The sequence below is a fragment of the Perognathus longimembris genome, chromosome 25 (genome assembly GCF_023159225.1).
Source record: "Perognathus longimembris pacificus isolate PPM17 chromosome 25, ASM2315922v1, whole genome shotgun sequence".
In the NCBI taxonomy this organism is placed as follows: Eukaryota; Metazoa; Chordata; class Mammalia; order Rodentia; family Heteromyidae; genus Perognathus; species Perognathus longimembris.
This window is the reverse complement of record NC_063185.1, coordinates 20506553-20533742: the sequence shown is the minus strand read 5'-3', so window position 1 is coordinate 20533742 and position 27190 is coordinate 20506553. Positions and strand designations below refer to the sequence as shown.

At 39.7% G+C, this 27190-nt stretch overlaps 1 protein-coding gene across 5 annotated transcripts in view; it reads right to left on the bottom strand.

Annotated features, from left to right (window-relative positions):
• Positions 1–26947, bottom strand: part of Gabrg2 (gamma-aminobutyric acid type A receptor subunit gamma2) — a 44402-nt gene extending 17455 nt beyond the window's left edge. For 4 of the 5 annotated variants that reach the window (XM_048333953.1, XM_048333956.1, XM_048333955.1 and 1 more), the window contains exons 1-5: positions 26800–26944; positions 25134–25201; positions 22880–23100; positions 18685–18767; positions 16378–16515 (exon numbers count right to left, since the gene is read on the bottom strand). In XM_048333953.1, coding sequence (XP_048189910.1) covers positions 16378–16515; positions 18685–18767; positions 22880–23100; positions 25134–25175 — 484 coding nt within the window. In that variant the 5' untranslated portion in view covers positions 25176–25201; positions 26800–26944. Of the gene's footprint in view, positions 1–16377; positions 16516–18684; positions 18768–22879; positions 23101–25133; positions 25202–26799 lie in introns of all 5 variants that reach the window. The other variant, XM_048333954.1, reaches the window with a different exon arrangement.
• Between the last annotated feature and the right edge of the window lie 243 nt (positions 26948–27190).

Genomic DNA, 27190 nt, shown 5'->3' with positions numbered 1-27190 from the left:
CATAGGAGGCCCTGAATAGATAAGCAATGAAATGGATGGAGCAACCATGAGAGATGACTAAAGGTTCCAACATGCCCAGTGGCATTTCCCAGCACGCCCCTCGTGTCTGCGGATGAGTGCTGCACTCGGCAGCGTCTCTGAGTCCCAGTTCTTCCCTTCCCTGGCCCTGTGGCCTTGTGTCTGTCACTTACCCTCCTTGAACCTCATTTTGTCCATCTGGAGAATGGCTAAATTAAAACTCAGGAGTGGAGCTACTCACGAGTCTGAGAGCTGAGGACTGTCGTTCTAAGCCAGCCGTGAAACTCTCATTTCCAGTTAACCAGCAAAAAGCTAGAAGTAGAGGTGTAGCTCAAGTGGTAGAATGCCAGCCTAGAGCAACATAGTTTGCACCAGGCCCTGAGTTTAAGCATAAGTGCTGGGAAAATTTTTTAAAATAACAATATAAAAGAAAGGATGGACAAATGGGACTGCATCAAACTGCAGAGCTTCTGCAGGGCAAAGGACATAGCTCGCAAGATAAACAGAAAGCCCACAGATTGGGAAAAGATCTTTACCGGCCATTCAATGGACAAAGGCCTCATATCTAAAATATATGCAGAACTAAAAAAATTACATTTCTCCAAAACAAAACTGCAAAGAACCAATAGCCCCCTCATCAAGTGGGCTAAAGACTTACAAAGAGACTTCTCTGATGAGGAAATGAGAATGGCCGAGACATATGAAAAAGTGCTCTACATCACTGGCCATAAAAGAAATGCAAATCAAAACAACATTGAGATTCCATCTCATCCCAGTAAGAATGTCCTATATCAAGAAAACTAACAATGACAAATGTGGAAGGGGATGTGGCCAAAAGGGAACCCTACTTCATTGTTGGTGGGAATGTAAACTGGTTCAGCCACTCTGGCAAGCAGTATGGAGATTCCTCAGAAGGCTAAATATAGAACTCCCCTATGACCCAGCAGCCCCACTTTTGGGTATCTATCCAAAAGACCACAAACAAAATCACACTAAAGCCACCAGCACAACAATGTTCATCGCAGCACAATTTGTCACAGCTAGAATTTGGAACCAACCCAGATGCCCCACAGTAGACGAATGGATCAGGAAAATGTGGTACATCTACACAATGGAATTTTATGCCTCTTATCAGAAAGAATGACATTGCCCCATTTGTAAGAAAATGGAAGGACTTGGAAAAAATTATACTAAGTGAAGTGAGCCAGACCCAAAGAAATATGGACTCTATGGTCTCCCTCATAGGGAATAATTAGCACAGGTTTAGGCAAGTCACAGCAGAGGATCACAAGAGCCCAATAGCTATACCCTTATGAACACATAAGATGATGCTAAGTGAAATGAACTCCATGGAAACGACTGTTATATCACTGTTGTAATTACTTTCAACATGCGATGTGAAACCGCAGCTTCTATTATTGATGATCCTCTTGTATCCCCTTCCTGTGGTTGTACCTGCACTATCTCTGTATCTTATCTGAGTACATTGGAAACCGTGTATACAGGTATTAGAACTAGGAAACTGAAAGGGAATACCAAAATCGAGAGACACAGGGTAAAAAAGACAAACGATTACAAAAGCAATACTTGCAAAACTGTTTAGTGTAAATCTACTGAACAACTCATGGGAGGGGGGGGAAGAGAAAGGGGGACAGGGGAATGAGGGAGGTGGTAACAAACAGTACAAGAAATGTATCCAATGCCTAACATATGAAACTGTAACCACTCTGTATATCAGTTTGACAATAAAAAATAATATAAAACAAACCCAAACCCGAAATACCACAGGAAGAAAGTGAGAGTTTTGAAATTTTTCAAGAACAAATTATTGTTCAGAGTAGACGAGAGGAAATCTTGTGGATTTCTTAATAAATGAAGTGAATTTTCTTTAGGGCAATAATCATCCTGAAGCAGTTAAAAGAAATGAATAAACAAGAAAAGGGGTGCCATTTTTGAGTGGGTTCACCCATCATATCTAATGAATGCTTACTGAGTCTCTGACTCTACTTTGTAGAGTGGGTGAAAATTCACAGTAAATAAGACTCTAAGAGCTGAGGAAGCTGACACACCAGGTATTTGTCAACTGACCTTTAAAGGTTTCCTTTTCCTCGGGTAACACATGGTGAAGGAACAGGAGTGTAAGATTTCCTGTTGAACTGCCTTTGGCAAACTCCAGCCGCAGTTTGGCAAGTACCTTCTGGCCATGATGCTCTGAGCTTACAGTGGTCTCTACAGGGACTACTTCACAATTGCAGATTTCCCCCCTTCCAGTCTCGCTCTTATTCTTCTGTCTACACTTCCACCAGAGGCATCGTCATAAGAAACCCTACAGGGTAAAAGGTTCCTGATCTTAAAATCTGTGCATATGGAACCAAACTTCAAGCTCTCTTTTGGTTTCCTTGGCAGGAAGGAATTGCTTGGACTACTTGCCTAATTTCCTAGAGTTCCTATTTTTCTTATCTCTTGAAAAGGAAGGTAGTAATCCTGTCTACTTTGATGTTTTTTTAAGTGCTGAAAGAAATACTTCATACAGATTGCCTGTGTGGTATGCTGTGTATGGAATGTTTTCAAGACATACTACTAGTTATTGCAACACTGGGTAACTATAAAGTCTAAAAATAAATAATTATCCTGATAGAACTGTTCAAATAGGCTATCAGTCTTCAAGAAGAACTTAGTATTGTTTTACTCTCCAACAGAATAGAGTATCATTAGTACAGCTTTATCATTTTCCTTTATCCCACTTTAAATATCATTAAATATTTTGTGAATCTCTGGATTCCATCTAATTTCAAATTGTAGCCCATCCTTCATTGCTCATCTGAAAGTTTAACTTTTGCCTTCCTGAGGAGCGAGAGAATGCATTGAACCTGGGGTAGCTATTTCTTACAGTCCTAGGGCTTTCAAACCTGTCCAAAGCTATAGATAGGTTCCTAATTGGTTTTATGAGCACTTAAAGGCAATTAATTGCATCAATGCAAGGACCTTCGAATTCCATCTTCTCATCTTCCTCTGCAAGTCACTTCTTTCATCCTTTCCTTCCAAATTTACTCAGGCGTTATAATAGCTAGTTTCCCCAAAAATCACTGAGAAAATCAAAACTTTGCCTCTTATCTTGGTTTAATAATATGTGGTTGTTATTGCTTATATCAAAGTCCTGATGACAGAATCTGGTCACAGAAGCCCCAGAGTGAGAAGCAGCTACTTGAGTCACTCTGAGCTGCTCTCCTTCTGGAGTAGCAGAATGACTCATGATTTATTATTTCAGTATCCTTACTGGCACAGAATACATATATATATACTGTTAACATGATTTAAGAACCTCGGACTGTGAGTCACACAGATAATCACTAAGCAATGATAATGGTGTTATCTTAGTGCTGTTTTCTTAGTGTGTTGTAAAGCATTTCCACTTTTCTGAGAAAGGAATCTACTACTGCAGGCACTAAAGCATGGAGGAGTGAAGGAATCCTGTGGAGGGGTTGCAATGGGGCTAGAGGCAAACTCAGTCTGGAACCAAGTCTGGAATTAGGGACATTTACTTTAATTCTGGTTTGTTTGTTTTTTTTTCAACAATCCATGATAGATTGGTGAATATTTCATTGTTATAAACACCATTTAAAATCCAGACCATTTGTAATATTCCTCATAAATTAGTCAGAGCTTATATCTTCCAATAAATGGAAGCTGAAATTCCACTTTGAAGTTCTTAGGTATTTGGCCTCTAGAGCCAGCTATGAGGCAGTTATTCATATACCCCTAGTATACACCGTGTCCTCCTGCCGCCTGAATGGAAGGTTACAGAGCCGGCAGAACCCCAACATCACACTCACCATTAGCTTCCAGGAACTTTCAAGAAACTAGAAATTAAATCATTTTTCTTTTTATGCAGCTATGAAATAAACTGGAATTTTCCAGATGTTGTTACGTGGAAACTTTTTCATGTCAAGGCAAATTAGCTATCTCTGCATCATATCACAATTTCCTGTACATTGACAGAAACTCAGCTCAGTTAACTCCCAGAAACTTTGGCAGAGTGATTGTAATTCCTCCATTTTATGGGCAAGCAAAGAGAGGTGTGAGCACAGTGCATTTCCTTCATATTCACAAGTAAGTTCAGCTAAGACTTTTCTTCCCCTCCGGCCTGGTATTTTTGTATTACAAATTTTACCAAAAGCATTTTTTTGTAAAAATAACATATTAGTGATATCAGTGAGTGGTAGATAAAGTAATTCAGTCATGGTAACCAGTTTAGCTATCCTTGATAATGAGGTTCCTGCACAAGCGTCTGGTTATCTCTGTCAAAAAGACAAAGACAGGGGCTGGGGATATAGCCTAGTGGCAAGAGTGCCTGCCTCGGATACACGAGGCCCTAGGTTCGATTCCCCAGCACCACATATACAGAAAACGGCCAGAAGCGGCGCTGTGGCTCAAGTGGCAGAGTGCTAGCCTTGAGCGGGAAGAAGCCAGGGACAGTGCTCAGGCCCTGAGTCCAAGGCCCAGGACTAGCCAAAAAAAAAAAAAAAAAAAGACAAAGACATGCCAGGTTAGAGTTCATCATCAGAATCCTGCGGCCAGCAAGTTGAGTTGACACCCTTAATAACTTGCTATAGTGTGAAGACAGAATGGAAACGTATCCCCATTCCTCTCTCATACCTCCTCCCCACCGTATGAATCCCTATGCATGCTAATCACTTGTTCCCTTCATAAATCTATGACAACAAATCATCACTACCTACGCATAAAACCACTGCCAGCTCTCCTAGCCTCCCCTGGTGATGTGATCATGGAAATAAAATGAGATCGACCTTCTGAAGCTCTAGAATCTTCCTGTTTCTTTGTATAAGGCTCAGCAAGCGTATGTATGTCAAATGGGAAATGGCCATGAAGGCTGGCTTCGTGCCACGGCCTCATCACGGTAGTGATTTGACGTGGCTTGCCTGTCTGTGGCTTAACCTGGTAGGTTTGTAGGGCCCAAACCCCTCCTCCTACCAGCTTAATTCTCTGTCAGTGAGATGGGAATCGCACTCTGCAATTACTTAGGTGAGTAACCTAGTACCCAGGATCAGGGGTTTGGGGACTGAAGTGCTTGGCTGATAATCTCCAGTCCTACGAAGCAGTAGTCGCATGAGTATGTTTAAAACTATTAGTACCACTGGGCTGGGGATATAGCCTAGTGGCAAGAGTGCCTGCCTCGGATACACGAGGCCCTAGGTTCGATTCCCCAGCACCACATATACAGAAAACGGCCAGAAGCGGCGCTGTGGCTCAAGTGGCAGAGTGCTAGCCTTGAGCGGGAAGAAGCCAGGGACAGTGCTCAGGCCCTGAGTCCAAGGCCCATGACTGGCCAAAAAAAAAAACAAAAAAAACTATTAGTACCATTGAGTTGTATGCATTTTACCTTTAAACAGAGGAAGAGACGTCATTATGAAAAGGTTTCATAGAGGAGAAATTTTAAAAATGTAATTCACCATTAAGACTAAGTACAAGGAGCCATTTAGTTTTTCTTGACATTATTATACTTCATCATAAAGCCTTACTTTTTTCTTGAAGCCACTGTACTTAACCAGGTTTTGTTTTTATATGGGACTCTTGGAAATATGAAGGAATTTTTTTTCTCATGCAAAAGTAACAACAATCAATGCTGGCCAACCTTCCCATTATTTCGACACATTTCTTTATTAAGTTATGTCCAATTATTTTTTTCCTACCGACAAGAAGATCATTCTGGTTTATTGTTTCTTAGAAGTTACTGCACGCTAATATCTGTAAAATTGAATTGAGTACAGTATGATCTGTGTGGACTCGCTTTTTGTTGTTGTAATTAATGAAGCTGTCACTGCGGGTCAGCAGGGGAACCTTGCCCCTCGCCTGTCTTTAGAACACAGGACAGTGCCCAACACCCTCTAATCATTTTCCTGCTAATGCGATGCTTTCTTACCTGTCTCTTCTGAACCCAATTTCACATGAATAAAAAGTCATAGCCATGGGCCATTGATGTGAATAAGCCAGGCTTGATCCCCAAACAGTCTCTTTGCTAAAGAGTCATTCTCAAGGAGAGATCTTTTACTCCTGGGCTATATATATATATATTTTTTTTTTTTTTTTTCTGAGCGTTAAGCTGTCTTTTTCTTTGCTAGGGCTAAATATCCCGTGTGTGACCTTGAGTTGTGAAGGTCAACAGAAGCAGAAGCTTATCAATTACCAGCAAAGGACTTTATTCCTCACCAGACAGGTCAGGAATTTGTCTTACTCGAGTGTTATTTTTCTCATTGCCGTTGCTAGTATTATCTCACGTCAGTTACACAGGGCGGGGCGTTTCATTGCTCTTCCTTGTGGGCTTCACTGCAGAATTTCTTGGCACAGTGCACAGCGTGAACTGCTGCTCCCACAGAAGTTTACAGATGCGTGAGTGCATCCAGCCCGCTTAGGAGGCCAGGTAAGGGTTGGTTTACAGCACTAGGAATTCCATAAAGGCACATAATTTAATTTTTCTATAATTCCTCCTTTTGTCCACGGCAATGACTTGTCATGCTGTGATGAAGCTCAAAAGGAAGATCTCAAATTTCATGGTGTCAGAGATAGATGTCTTAGCAGCCATCTCTATGTCAGTTCCCTATCCTCCAACCAAGTGCCCCTTAGATTCTTGACACAGGACAGGCAAGGACATCGTAAACACCAGGAAATTTCCATTAGGAACTCTTGGGACACAGAAAACAAATATCCACCAGAAGTTTGCTTTGTAACAGAGAGGCTAACGATCAGGAAATAGAGAACGACATTTTTAAGAGTGTGAAAGAACTTCAAAAACTTCAAGAACTTCATGTAGTCTGATTTGGTTTTTTGAGGTGAGGGAAGTGTGAGCCAAAATAGAAAAGGAATTGCCCAAGGTCATCCAGCCATATGGCAACAGGACCACAACAGCAGCTCCAACAGGAGTTACAGTGATTTGCCCTGGACTCAGCTGTCTCATTTCATTGTGGGAAATGAAGAATGGGGTCTTGATGCAGAACAATAGCTCTGGAGAACTTCAGCAAATGACAAAAGGCCGGAGTGCTAATTGGCAAGGCAAGACTGCTGATCAGCGAAGTGCAGGCAAGTGGCAAGCAAGCGTTCAGCTGCTTAGATGAGAGTCGAAAGAGAAACGCAAGGAATGGAGGCACAGATGTCCATACGTAGAGCTACAGGGTTTTATTTCGATTGCAATTCTATCTTCCAGAAAAATACATAGTAAAGATAAAGCAAGTGAGCTTAAAGTCAGTTTGCTTTGCTTATGATAGATATTTAGGCTACATAAGGCCACATGTGGAATGGAAAGAGGAAATGAGAGCTAGATTGGAAAGGTTCTGTAAACTTCTTTGCAACCTGCTTAACATCTGTTCCCAGGCAAACCTTAGGTGAGCCACGGGTTTTACATTCATTTCTTAGCATGTTGCTCTGGGCTTGAAATTGCTTCTCAAAGATGCAAGAATGTCTACATTTCTGCAGATGCATTTGCACTGCCTTTTGAGGGTTAATCACCTCCAATCCCTCCCTTTTTTTTTTTTGATAAGGATAATCATGCATATGGTTTTCTAAAATAAGACACTAGTAAATTCAAGAATCCAGCTCTGAAAATGGGGCTGGAATTGTTAGGCACTTGGGCCAAAGAAACTGTCTGTCCTGCGTGTTGGAAGAACTGATACCTCGGTTCATACAGTTCTTTTCTTATGGGACTAGGACTCCAATGTTTGAAAAGTAGAAACTTCCTTTTCCTGTGAGGGCTCTCAGTTTTCCATGCTGACAGCCAGTGTCTTGTGGCGATTGCGCAGATCCTACCCAAGCCTGCAGCCAGTGCTCTAGGTGGGCATTGGACATCTGTGTGCTCATCTACCACTTCTAACTGTACATGCTTAAAGTCATTTCTCTGTAATTACAATTGTCATTGATCTTTGAAATTCACTTTTGTGAAATCTAATTTCATTCTTAGTCACGGGTACGGTAAGAAGAAATCCCCAAGTAAGGAAATGTGATCATTACGTGGTTACAATTGGTGTTCATGATTGCATTATCTCTTTAAAAAGGAGCTATTACACAGCTCATGAATTCCACATTGTCTTTTCTATTGCATAGCTTTTCACCAGTTAGCAGAGAACAATAGATACATGGTCCTGTTCAGCCTAGGAGTGTTAGCAGACTGGAAATCATGTTGGGAAACGATTACAGCAGTCTCCGTTGTCTAATGGGAAATTTTCATCTTTCCCATTGTCATGTATTGTACCTTAGTATTCCTTTTAAAAGTGTCTTCTAGAGCTGGCAGTGATATATGGAGTTAGCAAATATTAAGTATGTGTTAGGCATGGGAAACAAACTGCACCTGTAAGAAAATGTTACTTTAGTGCATCCATTTTTGACTTGAAGGAGCATATTACCAAGAGCAGGTAATATTTTTGAATGGACGAACAGAAAGACAAAGCAGTATGGGAAAGGGGACAATTATACTGTGGTCTCTGTATTAAATGTAAAAGCAGTGTCCACGTAGCAGGGAGATACTGCTGTGGTTTGAACGGCATGGGTTAAAGCTCTGGCAGCCATCTGGTAGAGCTACTGGGAGGGGGCTGAACTAGGAGATGGAGCCTACGGGAGGGAAGTCGATCACTGGAGGTGATCCTGGACCTCCAGCTCCATCTTCTCTTCCTTGCTTCCCAGTCATCTGGAGATGAGAATCTCTTCTTACCCATGCTCCCGAATAACCAGCAAGAAGCTGGATTGGAGGTGTGGTTCTGGCATGAAGTGCCGGCTGAAGAAGCTCAGCACACAGTTCAAACTTCAGCACTGCCCCTCACCTCAAAACCAGTGTTTTAAATTTATTTGGGACAACTAAGGAGGAAGAATGTACTGTTCATCGGTGATTGTACCAATTCATCTTTTAAGTGAGAAGAATAAATGTTTCAGCAGATTTAGAGAACAACAACTTGAAGAAAATTAATCCCTTTTTCTGCTATCAAAAACAGAAACAAATTCTCTAATTTATTCTGTCCTGCATATTTTTATTCAAATGATATTTTTCTTCAAGGAACAAATTCATATAAACATTCCGCATTTAACAGTTTCTTAATTAAGGCCAGGTATGAATGATTATCTAGTGGTCTACTAACCTAGTAAATAATAATAACCCCCAAAGCTATAGATATGTTTCTGAATGTGAAGGACACTGCTAAAATATGTCTCTGGGTTGAAATTTCTGCTGCATTTCGACATGACGGTTATCTCAGTATAGGGACTAACAAGTGAGTATGTTAATGACACATATACACTCTCATCCTGTTAGGTGCTCATATTTCTTTGCTGCATGTCTGTGAAGCTAGCTCTTAACAAACTTAGGAATAAAATTCCTTTTAGTCTGTCTTTTTGGGTAACATGTTTATGAGACACCGGGGAATAAGAACTCTAGATCTTAAGAAATTATCCCATTCTATTAAATATCCTTCAACAAAATGCTTAGCCTGTTTAAACTTCAATTTTGTAGAAATAAGATGGTACCATGCCTATCACACAGATTCTAGAACTTCCTAAAACTCACTGTCTTTCCTAGTACACAATGAGCCACCGTTTTGAGCCCCAACATCTCCACAGGAACCCCAACTATGCATTAAGAGGTCATAAGCAGAAATGACACATATCACTTTGAAACCAAACGCATTTCCCTGAATTTCACATGACTGCTCTATAATCTCAACCCCTTAAAACCAACTTTCTAACAGCTAACGTAGGAACCATAACATAAGAGTATTTCAGAAATGCAACTGAAAGCAATAGTTGCATTTTTATTTTATCTAAAAATAATTGTAATAATATATCACCAAAAAAACAGATGACAATTGGTTGCTGTTTCCCATAGTTGCAAACCCCAAATATCGAGGTGTTGGCTTTAGATTTTTCTTGCTTTGAAAATTTTTTGAGCATTTTATGAAAGAGAAGCATTAATTTAGTAGAGGCTGGCTCCACTCTTGGCATAGCTACAGTGTGACCTTGATTCTATTGTGGGTTATGAGACAGTGCTGAAGATAAGATATTTAAAGAGCACCTAACCAAATCCATTCCCTTTCTAGATAAGGAATTCCCATTCCAGAGAGAGAACAGGACTTCCCCAAGAATGCTTCTGGCTGCAGAATTACTTTTAAAATTCCTATATTTTCCTCCCCTGCAACCAAGATGAACTTCCCTAATTTGAAGCTTAAAAGACAAAATTAAAGTCTATTATGCTACACTCACCCACTGATCTATTTTAAGGTATTAAGTCAAGGAAATTTTTAGTATTGATTAAAGTAGGCTCGCAACTCGTGAAACTCAGAAATAACAAAAATGAATGCCTCTTGCTGAAGAGTTACTTAAATAATTCCTATATTTTCCTCTCTTGTAACCAAAAATGAACTTTGCTAATTTAAAGCTTAAAAGATAAAAATTAAAGTCTATAATTGTACATTCACCCAATGTTTTATTTTAAGATACTAAATCAAGGAAAATTTTAGTATTGATTAAAGTAGGCTCAAAGCTCAGTAAAATTCACAACTAACAAGATGGCAGGATTGATATTATACCAGTTTAGATCTCTTTTAATTTTCTCATCTTTCAACTTCTTCAATGAAAAAATCCATTGGCTTAGATTTTTGTATTTGAATTTCCTTCAGAACAGTTCATCTCAATAAACATTAGCTTTATGAATATCTCCTTAGTTTCAAAAACATTGAACACAATGTAAAAGGTCGAACTGTTCTCTATGTAGACTACAATTTTACTTGTAAATGTAAGTTGATGTTGGCATGGTATTAAATAATGAAATCAGAATATGCAGAAAGGCTGAAGTAGGTACAGGCTACTGAGGAAATTTCAAAGAAAGGAAATCGCATCATGGGAGGAGGGCTTATATGTTTGAAAATCAAGAACAGACGATAGCTGTTTTAGAAATCAGTCAACAGACACAAACCTCAGCCACAGAGCCGATGTTTCTAAATTGTAGTCTACATCTTGGGTAGAAAGTAAGATGAATTTAAGTGGTAGAGATATCTTATTCTCCTATATGTGTCGACACTGTAATCGCCTTCGGAAAAGTAAAACTAGCATGTGAAATCTAAGCCAAAGAAGATAGGACAGAACAACCAAGGCAGTACATAATAGCTGATGTACATGAATATGACATGAAGATAATAATTCATGAAACACAGATGTCTCAGATGCATGGTGAAATACATGATGGAAGTTTGTGTGGTGTTCAATTATGGGAGGAATATGACATGGTTCTTTCAGTTTCTTTATGATGGCCTTGGAATCCCAACCATCCAGCCCCCCTGCTCCAGGTAAACTTGTTCACTTTTCTAGCCCACGTCTCAGGGAAAACACACAGAATAGGAGGGCGAGAACTTGATGAATTGGCCACGTGATGTAAGCAGAAGACTCAAGTCTTACATTTTAAACAAAGCATAATGGAAAAACAAGTAGTCAAATTTCACATTATTCAATCGATGAAATGCACATAGTTTCATCAATGTGTCGGCATCTTTGGCATGAATGGCATGTATTGGTTTAAAATAAATAACATCTGAGCAACATAGGTAGCAATTACTGTCCACAAGGTGGATGAGAAGTTCATAGGAAGTTAACGGGATAATGATGGTAGTGGTGGTGGTGATGGTAGTCATGGTATGTCATCATGGCATTGCCAGTTGAGAGTTTGCCATGAGCCAGGAACAGTGTTAAGTGTATCTAACTTAATCCTCAGGACATCTGTTAATGGTGATGCTATATTGTATCAGGCGCATTAGATAACTTATGCAAACTGTAAGTGACAAAGCTGGTGTCACAACTTAGTTACCAGGTTCTGCATACTACAGCATTCTTAAAACCTACTTCTTGGGGCTGGGAATATGGCCTAGTGGCAAGAGTGCTTGCCTCCTACACATGAAGCTCTTGGTTCGATTCCCCAGCACCACATATATGGAAAATGGCCAGAAGGGGCGCTGTGGCTCAGGTGGCAGAGTGCTAGCCTTGAGCAAGAAGAGGCCAGGGACAGTGCTCAGGCCCTGAGTCCAAGGCCCAGGACTGGCCAAAAAAAAAAATCCTACTTCTTACTGTTTTGGTGTTAAGATCAGAAAAGCCATTGCTGGGGACCTGCCATTTATTTCATCTTAGAGCTGTAGAAATGAGATGGAATGGATGAAGCAAGAAGCCATACAGGAGGAAAAGAGATGTAAATTCACTATTCTATTAGGATTGGCTAGTTAAATTCAAGAAGATGCCATTTCTGCCACAAGCTGGGAATTCACAAAACAATGATTAAAAAAAGTTCATTGAATCAGATTCTTATGTATTAGAAATAATAGTTTGCATTTAATTGAACCTGATGAAAGTTGGACATCAAGAACTCAATTGTCCAGGATTGGAGTAAATTCAGCGAATAAGGGTCTGTGTCTAGGTGTGGACCATCTGACTCAATGTCCCTGTGCTCATGAAGTATATTAACCCCTTATGCCTGTTTCCTCATGATGGTGATGACATCACTGTGGAAAGTTCTAGGTACAACTGTGGTTTTGGAGAATTAGAGTCAGTCCTTTGCCCAAAATGCTTTCTGTTGCATGTAGCTAGTGCCCACTAAGTGTTATCTTTTGTGACTCATGTGTAAAAGCATGGATCGTGGGAGAGGGAGAGAGAGACGAACAGCAGGGACATCGCTTCCTAAGCTACCCACATTGCTCAGATAAGAACAGACACATTCGTGAACTAGGACAGTGGCAATGGCAGCTGAAAAGAGGACAGTTACACAAGATTTTTTCCGAGACATAAGTGCCTTCATGATTCATTAGATGTGGGAGGCAGAGACATGGCTCTGAGGTTCACGGCCGGCTCAAAGGAGCAATGGTGGCATTCCTGCCGGATACAGAACACAGAGACAGAGTCGGAGAGAAAGGGGGCAGGGAGAGAGAGAGAGGAGAGGCGAGCGAAAGAATAGAAGAGTAGTTTAGAAATCAAGATTCTAGAATTTGTTCTACTGTATTGATTCTGAATTAAGGGTGGTCCTGAAGTTGTATCAGTCTACCACCCAGAAAATATTATCTTAAGTGTGGTTCAGGGAAGGTAGTAATGGGAATGATTGAGGCAATGAAGGTAGAGCCTGCCAATGAGCGTTTGGTGACTGACTGCCTCTGTAGTTCATGCCCCCTGCCTGTTGGCATTGGAGAGAATATTCTAGTTGGATGCTACCTGTAGTGTACTCTTATCTCTGATCTCTCTTTTTTCTTTATAACCCTCTCAGATTCAGGGAAATACCAACACATATAGTGGAATGTAAGAACACTGTTATTTTATTTTTGCTATATTTTATATCAACCTCTGGTCATTTGTTCTTAGGGTCCTAATTACATATGCTAATTAGTATATACTTACGGTCCTAATTCTAAAAAAAAAAAAAAAAAGAAAGAAATTTCATTTTCTTGACAACAGTAAGTCAACTTAAAGAAAAATAAATAAATACTAAATGTAGTGTTCACCCCCTTTGCCCTGGGCCGTGCTTTCCACGCGAGCTGGCCGCAGCGGAGCCCCGACCCGCTTTCCCCGCACAGCCTTCCAGCGCACCAGAAATAGCCAGCCTCATTGAATGGGAAGCTGTAGTACTGGACCACGTGCCGTCGGTGCCAGGTACGTCCCCACGCTCTTCACACGAGCTTGCGATAAGCTGGGTGCATTCTAGCTTACCTAAAGCCAGGCAGGTTTTCCTGACCATCGAATGATAGATAAGGTTGATTAATGCCCACACAACCTTTCCTCAGGCCCATATCGTAGGGAGCCACGGCTCTGCTCTGGCCCTTGACCGTTCTTTTATCATCAAGTCTCTAATAAATAGCCCTCGGTGCCATTCTAGATATATCTCACACTTTCTTTGGTTTTGTGGCACAGTACTGTCAGTGTAATTATACTAGTTTTTTTTTTTTTTTTTTTGAGCAAGATAGACCTGGAAAGGGAGTCACCTCTCTGGGAGAACCAAGCTTGACCGGATGAAGAGAAGTAAAGTCTGCACTTAGCCGTGTCATGTTATTCTCAATATTCTTGCCCAGTACATAGCGCAACCATAATATAATAACAACTAAGGTTCAATGGGATTATGATTTTATCTCCTGATGATTGCACAGGAAATGTATTTAATATAAGTTGTTTGCATAAATTGAAGCCTTGTTGAACTCTGCTTCAGAGATCAGAGTGGCTTCAACAATCACACAGATCAAACAGAAACGTTAAAATATAACATCGGTCAACCCATTAGCCAGACTGTCTCTCAGTATTGTTACCAGTTTTCAGTTCTACCCTTTCTTCTCATAGAGGCCATTGGAATAGTACTGAACACTTTTAAAGGCTAACCAGAAAAACAAGGCGTGAAAAGAAAGATTCAGTGCTAAGCCAGACACTGCATTAAAATTCACACGGGAGTTGATGGTTCAGTTAAATGAAGCTACTCTGTATGAACTCTAAACCCTGACAAGATACTGTACTGAAAATAAATAAGTTTTTGCTGTAATTTCCTAGAAAGATGATTTGCCCTATGTTACCTTGGTAATAGGCTTTGCCTTCCTTAATATAAGGGGTCATTTTCTTCCAGAAGTCTCTCCCTTTCCAATAATCAAAAAAGGCCTTCAACTATAATCATAAACAGAGGGAAATAAAGCTGAGGTGATATTTGTCCCTAATATGTGGTATCTGCCTTTCTGATGCCAGCATCTGGTCTTTATACCACTCTAGGCTCCAAATGACTAAACAAAAATTCTGCCACTCATCAGTTTATGCTTTCCTTTTTAGGGGATCAGAATAATTATAGAAATGTGGATATACATCAGAACTCCATGCCCAGTTTCTCATTCTGGAAACATACAGAACCAGAGATTATTTTTACCCATGTTCTTCCTTTGGCAAATGGAAGATTTCAGTTATAAGGCAATCCTAAACTTTATTTTTTCCCCTGAACTAAATAAAAAACTGTTCTAGTACTTGATGATCAGGATTTCCTGTGAATAGAGGAATGGAGGCAAACTTAAAATATATATATATGTATATATATATATATATATGTACTCAAGTATTGCTTTGACCTTCTGTTTCTTTTTGCAAAATAGGGGAGTCTCAGAAAATAAGGGAACCTTGAAATGCTGAAAATAATATTAATTATCAGATACGATTTAGAAAATGATGTTTGTGAAGGCAGATTCTTAAATTGTCATCTTTGTGCTGGTCCTTAATTATCTTTGTGTACAAAAGAGCAAGGCATATTGCAAATTATCCCAAACAAAAATACACTAGGGAAATAATTTATAAACGTATCACATATGTGTGAGTAAACCAACTCGAAGAAATATGCTTACATCTAATAGATGTTTGTATGAAATGTATTTATATTTAGTAAATATCTTAACACATCTTTGAAATTGGGACTCATTTTAGTCCATATAATTTTAAAAGGAGTAGTCAGGTTTGTAAAGAGTTCAGATTGGCACATGTGAGCAAGCCTGGTCCAGAAATATGTCCACCTTTCCCCTGTGATGTGCTAAGTTAATAAGAATCTCTAAAAATCATGAGATTTCACATACAAGAGTATTACCTTTCAGCTTCTCTTGAAAAGCTGATATCTGGACCACAGTATATGCGTCACACAGTCCTGACTATTATAATCCTTGTGCACTAATGATTGTTTACTAAGTACGAGTATCATTCCAAGAAATTTACTCTTAGTGTTTTAAAGTAGATATGCCACATCCCTGGGGATGATTCTTTTTATTCACGTTTGGTATTTGGTGATCCCCTTAGATTCGATAAAATTGCACGGTATCTGATAACAGATGGGATCAGAATTGGAACCCAGATCTTTCCAATACTTCCAAAGCTTGCTCTCTTAGCCATATTCAATATTGGAAGGAGAAAGAGTGTAGACCCACTACTGTCGTTTTCATTTACACGTGGAAGTTACATTACCTCGATGTGATCATTTCAAATATTATTGCAATGTTTTAGCATTTTTATTCCTTAAAAGAAACAATAACTGTATTCCTAATAAATAGTCCCCTTTTAAAAATAATTGCCATTTAATGTTTGTTGAAAGAAATTAGTAAATCATTTAGGAATCCAATTTCAATCCAATTTGCTTCAAATTGATAGAATTCATTTATATTTATGCCTCTAGAATACCAATTATGATTTTCTCTATGGATAATAAAAGACTTCATTAATTTCCTGAAATAGTATTTGTAGACAGATACTGAAAATCTTGCCAAATGACATACATGTTCCAGAGTTTTAACTTTCAAAGGAAGTATCGTTTAAACGCTCTTGCCAGTGTCTTACCAGACGTTGTCTTCACCACTTCAGTGGTGTTTCTCAGCCCGACGAATGAAAACTGGTAAAGCCTCCAGGACCTCGTGTCACCCACCTCCACGGAGCTACGCTTCCATTGATAGACAATCTCTTCCCGTGGGTAGCCATCTACCGTGAGATGGGAAAACTCGCTTTAGAAATGTCTGCAAATCAACCTACGTGGCAATCACCTTCTGTGGACAAGACAGACATCACGATGTGGGAGACAATAGTCCTGCATTGGAAGACATTTATAGTAGGGAGAATCGATGAGTTGATATTCCAACCTACTGGCAAAGGGCAAAACGACCCTTGAAAAGTGAAGGATAGGTAAACTACAGATGACTTCCTCTATGCTCTGTCTATGCTTTCTATCATCTGAGGTAAGGCAGAAAAAGGATCAGTATAAAATAAGCATTAGCTATATATATGTCATAGTGGAGAATCCCTTTCCAGAGTAAGCAGTTGGAGTAAGAAATCGGGGGGGGGGGGGGGATGTCCTCAACTGTTTGTATTTTTGCATATCGATTTGTATGGAATCTATTTTCTCATGCATAGACATGTGTAGACAGAAGCAGTAAATACAGTGTTAAGAAAATACCAATGAGCTTCACATCAGGAAAACAGAAAGTCTTCATGACAAAGGAAATACTCCCAAGGCAGGACTATGAGTAGAATTTTCCTAGCTGTATACCTTAGGAGAAAATTGCTGTTAAGTTATTCACTTATATAAGGAGATTAATAGAGTGCTATCTCATAGAATTGATGCTCGATGTATATTACTTGAATGGATGAACATTATTGATAAGCTAACTGTGGAATGAACCCTGTCAAGTAAATCAGTATTAGAAACCACAGCTAGGAATGTAGTTCATTGGTGGCACAATTGCTTAACATGCACAAGTCCATGGGTTCAGTCCCTAGCACCACAAAAACAGAACTTAGGAATTGCCTCAACTGTTTGTCTACTACTAGTGTTATAGGTAAAGATAGCCCTTCATGAGGAAGTATAATTGACTACTTAGAATAAGATTTTGCATGTTTCTTCCTTTCTTTTATTTAATTGGTGGTCCCAACAATATTTGTTATGAAAGATGATACATAGAAAACCATTGAAGATTCTGGCAGGGTTCTGTGAAAACTTGGGGAAATAAAAATGTTATTGCAGAATTTCCTTTAAGTAATGGACTGGTAATTGTCTTCTTTTCTTTTAAATAGCAATTAGTAGCAACCTAGCAGCCCAGATATTATCAGGGTGAGTTTTAGCTAAGTCAGGAAAATGGTCTCACTTGGGAAAAGTTCAGAGCCTTCAAGAAGGTTAATATTTCTAAATATCAGAGAAGCTTTACATGTATCATATAAACACATTTCTGGATGGGATAACCATGAAGTAAGATTTATAATGGACATGTTTCTAAATAATGATGAACAATGACAGTTTCTCTCAGTCAGCGATTTCTTTTTTTAATTTTGTGGTGATGAGGAGTTTTCAAAGAGAGTACAATTTGCTAAGTCTGTTCAATAACTTTTAATTAGTTATAGATAGGATCTTAAGGGTCCCCTGACTCCCTCACTAGGAAATTAGGTTTATAACATATAAGCTTAAAATTCATGGTCAGTTATTCAGTCTGCCTAATACAATTAGCAGGCCCAAATTAGGAGCAGATAAGTTATATAACATGGATGGTAAACAAACAGTAAGGCAAGCATTTTAGGCATTTGAGACTAGGTTATTTGGGTTCTGTTATCTGTTGCTAGATGCCCTTTAGGTTACTAGAGCTCAATTCCTATTACTAGCTAATAGATATCACTGGTATAATTTATTATTTGATATTGATTAATTAGAAATCATGCTTTTCTTAAGCAATTGTGTCAGGTATCAGCATAAGGGTATATCTGTAGGGCAGACCTTTCCCAGCAATGGGCTCTAATACTCTTCTGCTGGTCCCATCAAAGGAAGTGGTTAGAATATAAAGTCAATCCTTGCACCCTTTCTATTGGGTCCAGGCCTGGCTTTACAACTCTTCTGGATAAAGGCAACCACTTCAGTTGAATGAAATCTATTAGTAATTCCTGATGGAAGAGACCTGGTTTTTTATCTCTGCAGGAGTTACCCTCCTGCTGCTAATAGGAATTATAATGAAAGGGACTTGATCTTTAAGGTTAACCATATAGCCATATACCACTTCCTAATGTGCTACGTTTCTTCCAATTAATGGATGTCAGTTATATAATTTGGTAATACAATAGATCACTCATAGGTGACAGTGATCAAGAAAGCAATGGAATATTACTTACAGCTGGAGAACTCCAGGGGGCAGGAGTGTTCGTCCATTGGAAAGTTGTGCAGCTGCAACTGGCACTCAGCATCGATAGTCAGCCTGAGTGGAGAGATATTCGATATAAACAGAATGATTTTAGGACTGGAGGCATAACACAATGGGAGAGTGTATGTGTGGTAAGCACAAGGCCCTGAGTTCAAGACCTAGTACTACCAGTACATAAATAATGAATAAATAGGATGGTTTTAAGTAAAATTTCTAAAATATGCACTAGCATAGTTTCTTGAGCATATATCATATTTGGATTGATAAATGCCAATAATGCTCACCTAAGATCCGCAAAATCTAGGCAACATATTTTAACACGAAATCTAACCTGATTTGCTTTAATACCCCAGGTAATAGCATCTTATTCATGTCAACTCCATTTATTCAGAATTTGTAAGTAGTTAAGGTACTGTTTTTAGAATTCTTTGGAAAATTAATTTTGTACATGAGATTTCTCAGTACATATTTTTAACTTAACAGAACAAACTGTTTTAGGAACTTAAGTTTATTTATTGTGAGTATGTAAATGAATGGTAGCAATTCTCAGCTCTTATTTGGTAATTAAAACAGAACTTTATGTTTATAAGTTCTTGTTAGTTCTAAATTACAGTAGGCAAGCTAAAAATTACCCTCATGGCACAACAGAATTTTATGTCATTTTTAAATGGAACACTGTGAAATAATTAATTAGGATGCCACAGAATAGAGAAATGTCTAATGACAATGAAGAAATGTTTAAAAAAATTCACGGAAAGACCAAATATGTTTGCTAGTGAGTCTCCGTTTGTGTAGAAACCGTTTACTTAAAAATGCTGATGTTGAGTCTCAAATTCTGGGCTGAGTATCCAAGAAGGAGAAAATTTAAAGGTGTTCAGATGTTCTTGACCACTTTTTTAAAAAGTATGAATATAATTCCAAATTCTAATGATGATCCTTTAAAAAATTCATGTTTAGTCTTAAAGAACATGGATATCACTGTTCAAGTAATAAAATGCTGTTTTATGGGGCTGGGGATATAGCCTAGTGGCAAGAGTGCCTGCCTCGGATACACGAGGCCCTAGGTTCGATTCCCCAGCACCACATATACAGAAAACGGCCAGAAGCGGCGCTGTGGCTCAAGTGGCGGAGTGCTAGCCTTGAGCGGGAAGAAGCCAGTGACAGTGCTCAGGCCCTGAGTCCAAGGCCCAGGACTGGACAAAAAAAAAAAAATGCTGTTTTATGAAAAGTGAATTTAAAAGATTTCCCAATTAGCATTCCTTTTAATTGGGTATATTTTTATTCTGTGATATAGTACAGCACTTACTGATCTTGGAATATGTCGTTAATTGTTTATGAACTATTGGGTAAAGTGAATTGTTTCCTCATTTAGTGATGTCTTTATGGCTTTATTGTACTTGAACTTGTCAAAAGTCACACACACACTGGCACAGTTGGGATTCAGACATGTGTTTATCAGTTCCCAGGCTGGAGGTTTGAATCATTGTCACTCCATATTTACATGCCTTTGAAAGAAAAAACTAGATCTGTTCATAAATTAAAATTAAATTTGAGCTTTTGGTATTATCTCTTTAGATTAAACTGGAGCTACTAAAGTTAAAAATAATATAGACAGGGGCTGGGGATATGGCCTAGTGGCAAGAGTGCCTGCCTCGGATACACGAGGCCCTAGGTTCGATTCCCCAGCACCACATATACAGAAAACGGCCAGAAGCGGCGCTGTGGCTCAAGTGGCGGAGTGCTAGCCTTGAGCGGGAAGAAGCCAGGGACAGTGCTCAGGCCCTGAGTCCAAGGCCCAGGACTGGCCAAAAAAAAAAATGCTGTTTTATGAAAAGTGAATTTAAAAGATTTCCCAATTAGCATTCCTTTTAATTGGGTATATTTTTATTCTGTGATATAGTACAGCACTTACTGATCTTGGAATATGTCGTTAATTGTTTATGAACTATTGGGTAAAGTGAATTGTTTCCTCATTTAGTGATGTCTTTATGGCTTTATTGTACTTGAACTTGTCAAAAGTCACACACACACTGGCACAGTTGGGATTCAGACATGTGTTTATCAGTTCCCAGGCTGGAGGTTTGAATCATTGTCACTCCATATTTACATGCCTTTGAAAGAAAAAACTAGATCTGTTCATAAATTAAAATTAAATTTGAGCTTTTGGTATTATCTCTTTAGATTAAACTGGAGCTACTAAAGTTAAAAATAATATAGACAGGGGCTGGGGATATGGCCTAGTGGCAAGAGTGCCTGCCTCGGATACACGAGGCCCTAGGTTCGATTCCCCAGCACCACATATACAGAAAATGGCCAGAAGCGGCGCTGTGGCTCAAGTGGTAGAGTGCTAGCCTTGAGCGGGAAGAAGCCAGGGACAGTGCTCAGGCCCTGAGTCCCAGGCCCAGGACTGGCCAAAAAAAAAAAAAATAATAATAATATAGACAGATTACAGATACCAGCATAGACACACAGTCACAGACAGACACACAACACACACAACACACACACACACACACACACACGTTACAGATAAGCTACCAAAAAGAAATCATGCCTATATATAGACTAGTAATGATTCAGGCCTTAATTGACAATCCTGAGTGATATTTTTGAGGTGGCTTCTATAATTAAATATTGTAGCAATTCCTCAAATTAATAAAAATAAAAAATGACTACAATGTTATGAGAACAGTAAAGAGACAAGATAGAGTGATTGACGTCACATTTCCAAAGCTATTCCAAGCTCTGATTAATCAGACAAATCTAGATTCCCATGGTTGTAATTTTATTCATTACCTGATCGCTAATAAAAACCCATGATAGATATAAAATAGATGCAATGAATTTCCTTGGCAATTGTAGCCATTTTTCCAAATGATTGACCTAACTCTGATAATGGTTTGGGGGCCATCTTAAAGAACTGTATTTTATAGGTTGAATGTTACCTAATGTCACTGGTGCCTAGTACACAAATCATTTGGAAGTTTTAGGATGCTCAAGTCTAGAGGAATCATTTAATTCACACCTTTTACCAACTCATACACAGGTAACAATCAATGTAACAATCAATGCATGCTTTCCTCTGTGTCATATCACACATATATCACTTCAGATCATCTCTGTAAAGAACGACCTACGTCTACGCATGTTTGAGAGTTCAAAGTAAGGGCTGGTGCAGTTGTGATGGGAGACATGGAGAAAAGCAGCCCATCGTGGGCCTTGCCTTCTATCCCTGTAATTTACAGGAGTCCTTAGTCCATCTCATACGAGTGAACCAAGTGATTAACCATTGTGCGTACTATGGAAATGAAGTTTGGAAGTTCCTCTGAGAACCACAACCTCCGTTGTTCATGTGCCCTCACCTCTTGTAGAAGAGAACATTCTGGAGAGCCTCTTTAGCTTGTATAGATAGTAAGCTAGATCCATGGAACAGATCCAGTACAGGGGATACATAAACCTACACAGTAAGATAGCACAGAACTCGAGCCAGACCCGTCTGCTCCCAGTGTGCATCCGCTGATGCTATTTAATCATACTCTCGCATGAACTTTGATGTAAAAATGTCTTAAAAACCTATGAGTAGGAAGTGGGTTAGGATAATGAGAGCAACTAATTTAAACAGAAAACGTTCCTGATGTTACTTATTATTTAGGTTCAGAAGCAGGCTCCAGTGCCTCATGCCCCGAATCCTAGCTTCTCAGAAATCTGAGGTCTGAGGATCGTAGCTGGAAGCCAGCTTGGGCAGGAAAGTGTGTGACACTCGTATCTCCAAGTAATTAGCAAAAAAAAGACGAAGAAAAAGCCAAAGTGGAGCTGTGGCCCAAGTGGTAAAGCTCCAGCCTTGAGCAGAAAAGCTGGGGGACAGTGCTTAGGCCTTGAAGACCCAGGGCTGCCACCCGTGGAAGTGGTAGTAGTAGTAAATCCAGAAGCTGTGAGATGGAGAGCAGGCATCGTGCTTCACATCCGCAGCCCCAGCAACCTGAGAGGGTGGAGAGGGGATGGATCCCAGTTCTGGAGCCGCCCAGGCTGTTACCAAGATCCCGCATCCCCCTTAGGGCAGAGGCAGTCCCCCCCCCGGGCCCCGGAGGGGGACCCCGGCACAGGTCTCCGGACGCAGCTCAGGGGGCAGAGCCCCAGCCCGGGCAGCGGGGCCCCCGCGCGGCTACCGGAGCGTGTAGAGCACGCGGCCGTCGTTCCAGATGCGCAGCATTCGGTTGGGCGTGGTGATCCAGTGCGCGTCGGCCTTCTTGGAGTTGCGGAAGAACGTGTCCGGGATCCAGATCTTCCCCACCATGTTGCTGTTCAGCCGCAGGACTTTGATGGTGCTGTTGAATTTCAGGCGCCTGTCATACCAGGTCTGAGCAAAGAAGATGTCGATGGTGTATTCCTGGTTGAGAGGGAGAGAGAAGACAGAACCTCCTCAGGGCCGCCCTAGCCCGTGGCAGAGGCGTTCCCCGCCTGGGGCTGAGGACACTGTGCCTCTCAACGCCTCTTCTTGACCAACTGGCCCGACCGGATTCCGGCCCAAGGCCAGATCCTCCACGTTCCAAGCTGAGCAGCCCGAGTCTGCTGGGATGGTAGGAGCTGCCACTGGTTAGCAGCTGTCTTTGTTTCTACTTCCCCGTTGCAAGTAATACCTCACCTCTGTCCCCTGGCAGGGGCGACACCTGCTAGGACTCGCAGACCTTGCTAAGCGTCTCCTAAGAAAGCCAGTTTCCTATGCCTAGAGCCACTGTGGTAGGTTCAAGTCTGAAGTTCAGAATTCTCAAAAAAGCAAGTGAGCTGGAGACCATCAAAAGTGTACTACTGTTTTATCCTTCTTGTATTATTTATCAAATATTTGTTTTCAGTTGGTCCTCTGGCTGAACATTTTCCATGCATCATCCCGGTTAAGAAACTACCTATGCAAACAGTATAGAAAGGGTCAAGTAGTATAATAAATAGCAGGTTAAATTATTTGCTGTCTACATGATTCTAGATAGCTATCCCTAAGTATGTCTGAATTATGTCGGCTCTACAAATGAAGTGATAAGAAAAACAATGATAACCTAGTCTGCTTTGTAGACCTGCAAGCACATGTTATTCACATTTCTATCCCAGTACCCTGAACTCCATTTCATGTTGAAAAATATAAAGGACCAGGGAGAGCATTGATTTGCTCAAGAGTACGTAGACTAGGGAACTGTTTCTCCTGCCTGGGTACTGCTCTGAATTATTGCCCAGAATCAGCAGCTATCAAGTATCTGGGTACATTTCCAGTGGGGGGAGCTGTACCAACTTACTCATCATTTAGTTTCTTGTGTGAAGTTTATAAGGGAAGGAAATGTGTTCTGTGAAATCTTGGTCAACAGAGGTGGTCAGGAGAAAAGTAATTAATTTCAGATAATTTTGGCCAAAACAAGACCAAGTACAATTTAAAAATATTTTTGTGTGAACACTAGTATTTTCCAAACTGTGTGACAGTTCTAGGGGACTGATACTCTTAAAACAGAATTCTTACGTTGATCTAGAGGCACTGTATTCATAAACTGTTTTGTTGAATGGCAACTCCTTTGTATAACTACTTAAAGGTAATAAAAATATTCAAGAGGGACAAGGTAACAAACAGTACAAGAAATGTATCCAGTGCCTAACGTATGAAACTGTAACCTCTCTGTACATCAGTTTGATAATAAAAATTTGAAAAAAATATATTCAAATAATATAAACAATAAACTAGAACAGAAATACAGTATATGACTTCCCGGATGCTGTGCCTGGCTTTTTTTTTTCAGAATACTAAGATTATATTACAATGGTTGGTGGTTAAACAAGCCAAACAATTATTATGATTATACAGGTAATGATACACATCTTTATCTTGTAATTGAGAGTGATTCAAGTTTCTTATCTATCTCTGTCTTAGGAGAATGTCTTTATTAATAGTTTCATAAACACTTCAAATCATAGTATTAGCATAATCAATACATTGTTATATATAGCATACATTATAGTGACATTATGTTGACTGCAGTCAGCTCCTTTTCAATCCATTTTACTCTTTTATTTTATGGACTTAGTCTAGTTTCTCATCTCAGATTAGGATAGAAAATGGTACAGAAACATGAAATTAAATATATATATATATTAACTCCAATGCACTAATTTTCTGGGAACATTTTTAAAGCAAATTATGCTATTAGCATTTGGAAAATACACAATAATTGCTGAATTTTGGTAAACATAGCATAATTACACAAATTTTATTTTATATGTAATCACATTCAGTTCTTATTTTAAAATCCTCAAAATCTAATTATCTTCAAATTACAAAAGAGAAAATGGATGTAAAAGATTATTTTTCCCTTCCAAAGTTGAAGCTATTTTTTATATAGTCCTTGTTTTATCTCTGCTAAAAAATAGTTTTATAAAGACACTCACCATGTTGATTGCATTCACTGGCCCAATGCTATTCACATACATGTCTGTGTGGATTAAGGTTGGTTTCACTGCAAAGAGAATTACAGAGATACATGCATTGGACAAGAACTGAATTCTACTGTTTTCGTCTTAATATTCAGAATAAGCTTATTTAGTTGAATTAAAAGTAAATTATTCAAAATGAATTTACTAATGTACTCCATTTGCGTAACAAATTTTTTTTGGTCAGTCATGGGGCATGAACACAGCGTCTGGACACTGTCCCTGAGCGCTTTTGCTCAAGGCTAGTAGTCTACACTTTGAGCCACAGCGCCACTTCTGTTTAGGTGTTAGTTGGAGGTAAGAGTCTCCTGGACTCTCCTGTCTGGGCTGGCTTTGGACTGTGATCCTCTTATCTCCGCCTCCTGAGTAGCTAGGATTACAAATGGCATGAGCCCCCGGCGCCCCGTGAAGCAACTCTTTAAACAGGCTATTGCAATACGCAAGCACAGTAGAGCTTTTAAAACTACATTAGCATGAAGAAATGAGGAGACGTTGCTCTGAGCTTTTCTTCTTCTTCCCCTCAGATCCTCTTAATTATACTACTTTCCCGGCAAGCTCTTGATTTTTTTGTGCCTTGCAACCTGACTTGACCCACATAGAAAATACTTTGTGGCCCAGAAAAAAAAATATATATATATATGTAATTAGAAATTTGACACAGACATAAGGAATAACGCAAGCTATTAATTGTTTGTGAAACACTCATCCTGTTCATCATCTGCATGGCCACTTTGCCCCCAGGTGCCGCAAGCCAGCACCAAGTACACCCAGATGATGACTTCCCAGGGCATTGCAGCGTGGCATCCATGAGCTAACAAATGCATTCCCTGCTAACATAACACTTAGTGAGCAGAGGATTCCTATTGCCATTCTGGTCTTCAGTACAAGAAACACCTTTGTCTCCCCTTTATTCTTTTTCATTCAAAGTAGCATGTCCAAACTCTCGGTGACGGGTGAAAGTTTTCAAGGATATGGACACCCACACCCTTGCCTTCCCTTTCCTGAGGCTCTTCTGTCTCTTGAATTTGGACACGGCTAGACGTGTTTGGCTGATGTCACATACACAAAAGTGAGTGTCCGGGTTTAATCCTTCACATTGCACCTGTGAGTGTTTACTCTCTTTCTCTTATTCTCGTTTTCTGCCATGAGGCAGGTCCTCCCAGATGGTGCGCTGCTCCCACGAATAGAACAGGAGCTCCTTAGAGGAGACACACTCAGAGAGCAACCCTGTCTCCGCTGCGCCTGGACGAGCCCCTTCCCCCTGTGAAGTGCTAAACCACTTCTTACCTGGCACCAAAACTCTGCTATTGTCACAAAGCAGGAGGTAATCAATATCATCTCTCTAGTCTCTGCTATTATTTTTATTTTATTTTTTAATCACGCTTCGTAAGAAATTGTCACTTTTGAATAGCCGCTGTAATATCTGGGAAATTTTGCATATCTAGATTTACATAAACATAGTTTTTTATGTTAAGTTTATCAATAGCCCTTGAGTGCTATTTATATCTTTATTTTTACAACACTTAGTAGGATTTAAGCCTTTCTGGTTAGTGAAATATGCTACCGTCTTCTATTAAGAATACGTGGCCTGCTCTGTGGCTTACCATGAAGGATTTTGACCTACCTCCTATGTCAGGTCGAAGTTTATTGTCATACCCTTCCAGCAGGTTGTTTAAAATGACAGTCACATCTCCCTCAGGGACCTTTGGCGTCAAGACCCATGTTTTATTAGAAGCATAATCTTCATAGTCATCATCTGATTTTTGGCTAGTAAAGCTAAGAGAATAAACAAATAAAACTCTTGGTCAAGAAATACAGGGATTATATCCAAGTTGACTTCCACTGCAAACACTGGTAGAAAAGGCAGAATCAAACAGGATTTCAGGAAAGTATGAAACTGAGAACATTTGACACCTAATGGTTAGAATAACTAATGGAAACTGGAGAGTCTTAAATAAAGTTCCCTCCACTTTTCCCGAGCGCTCTGCCCTTTCGTCTATAAATACGCCATGTGC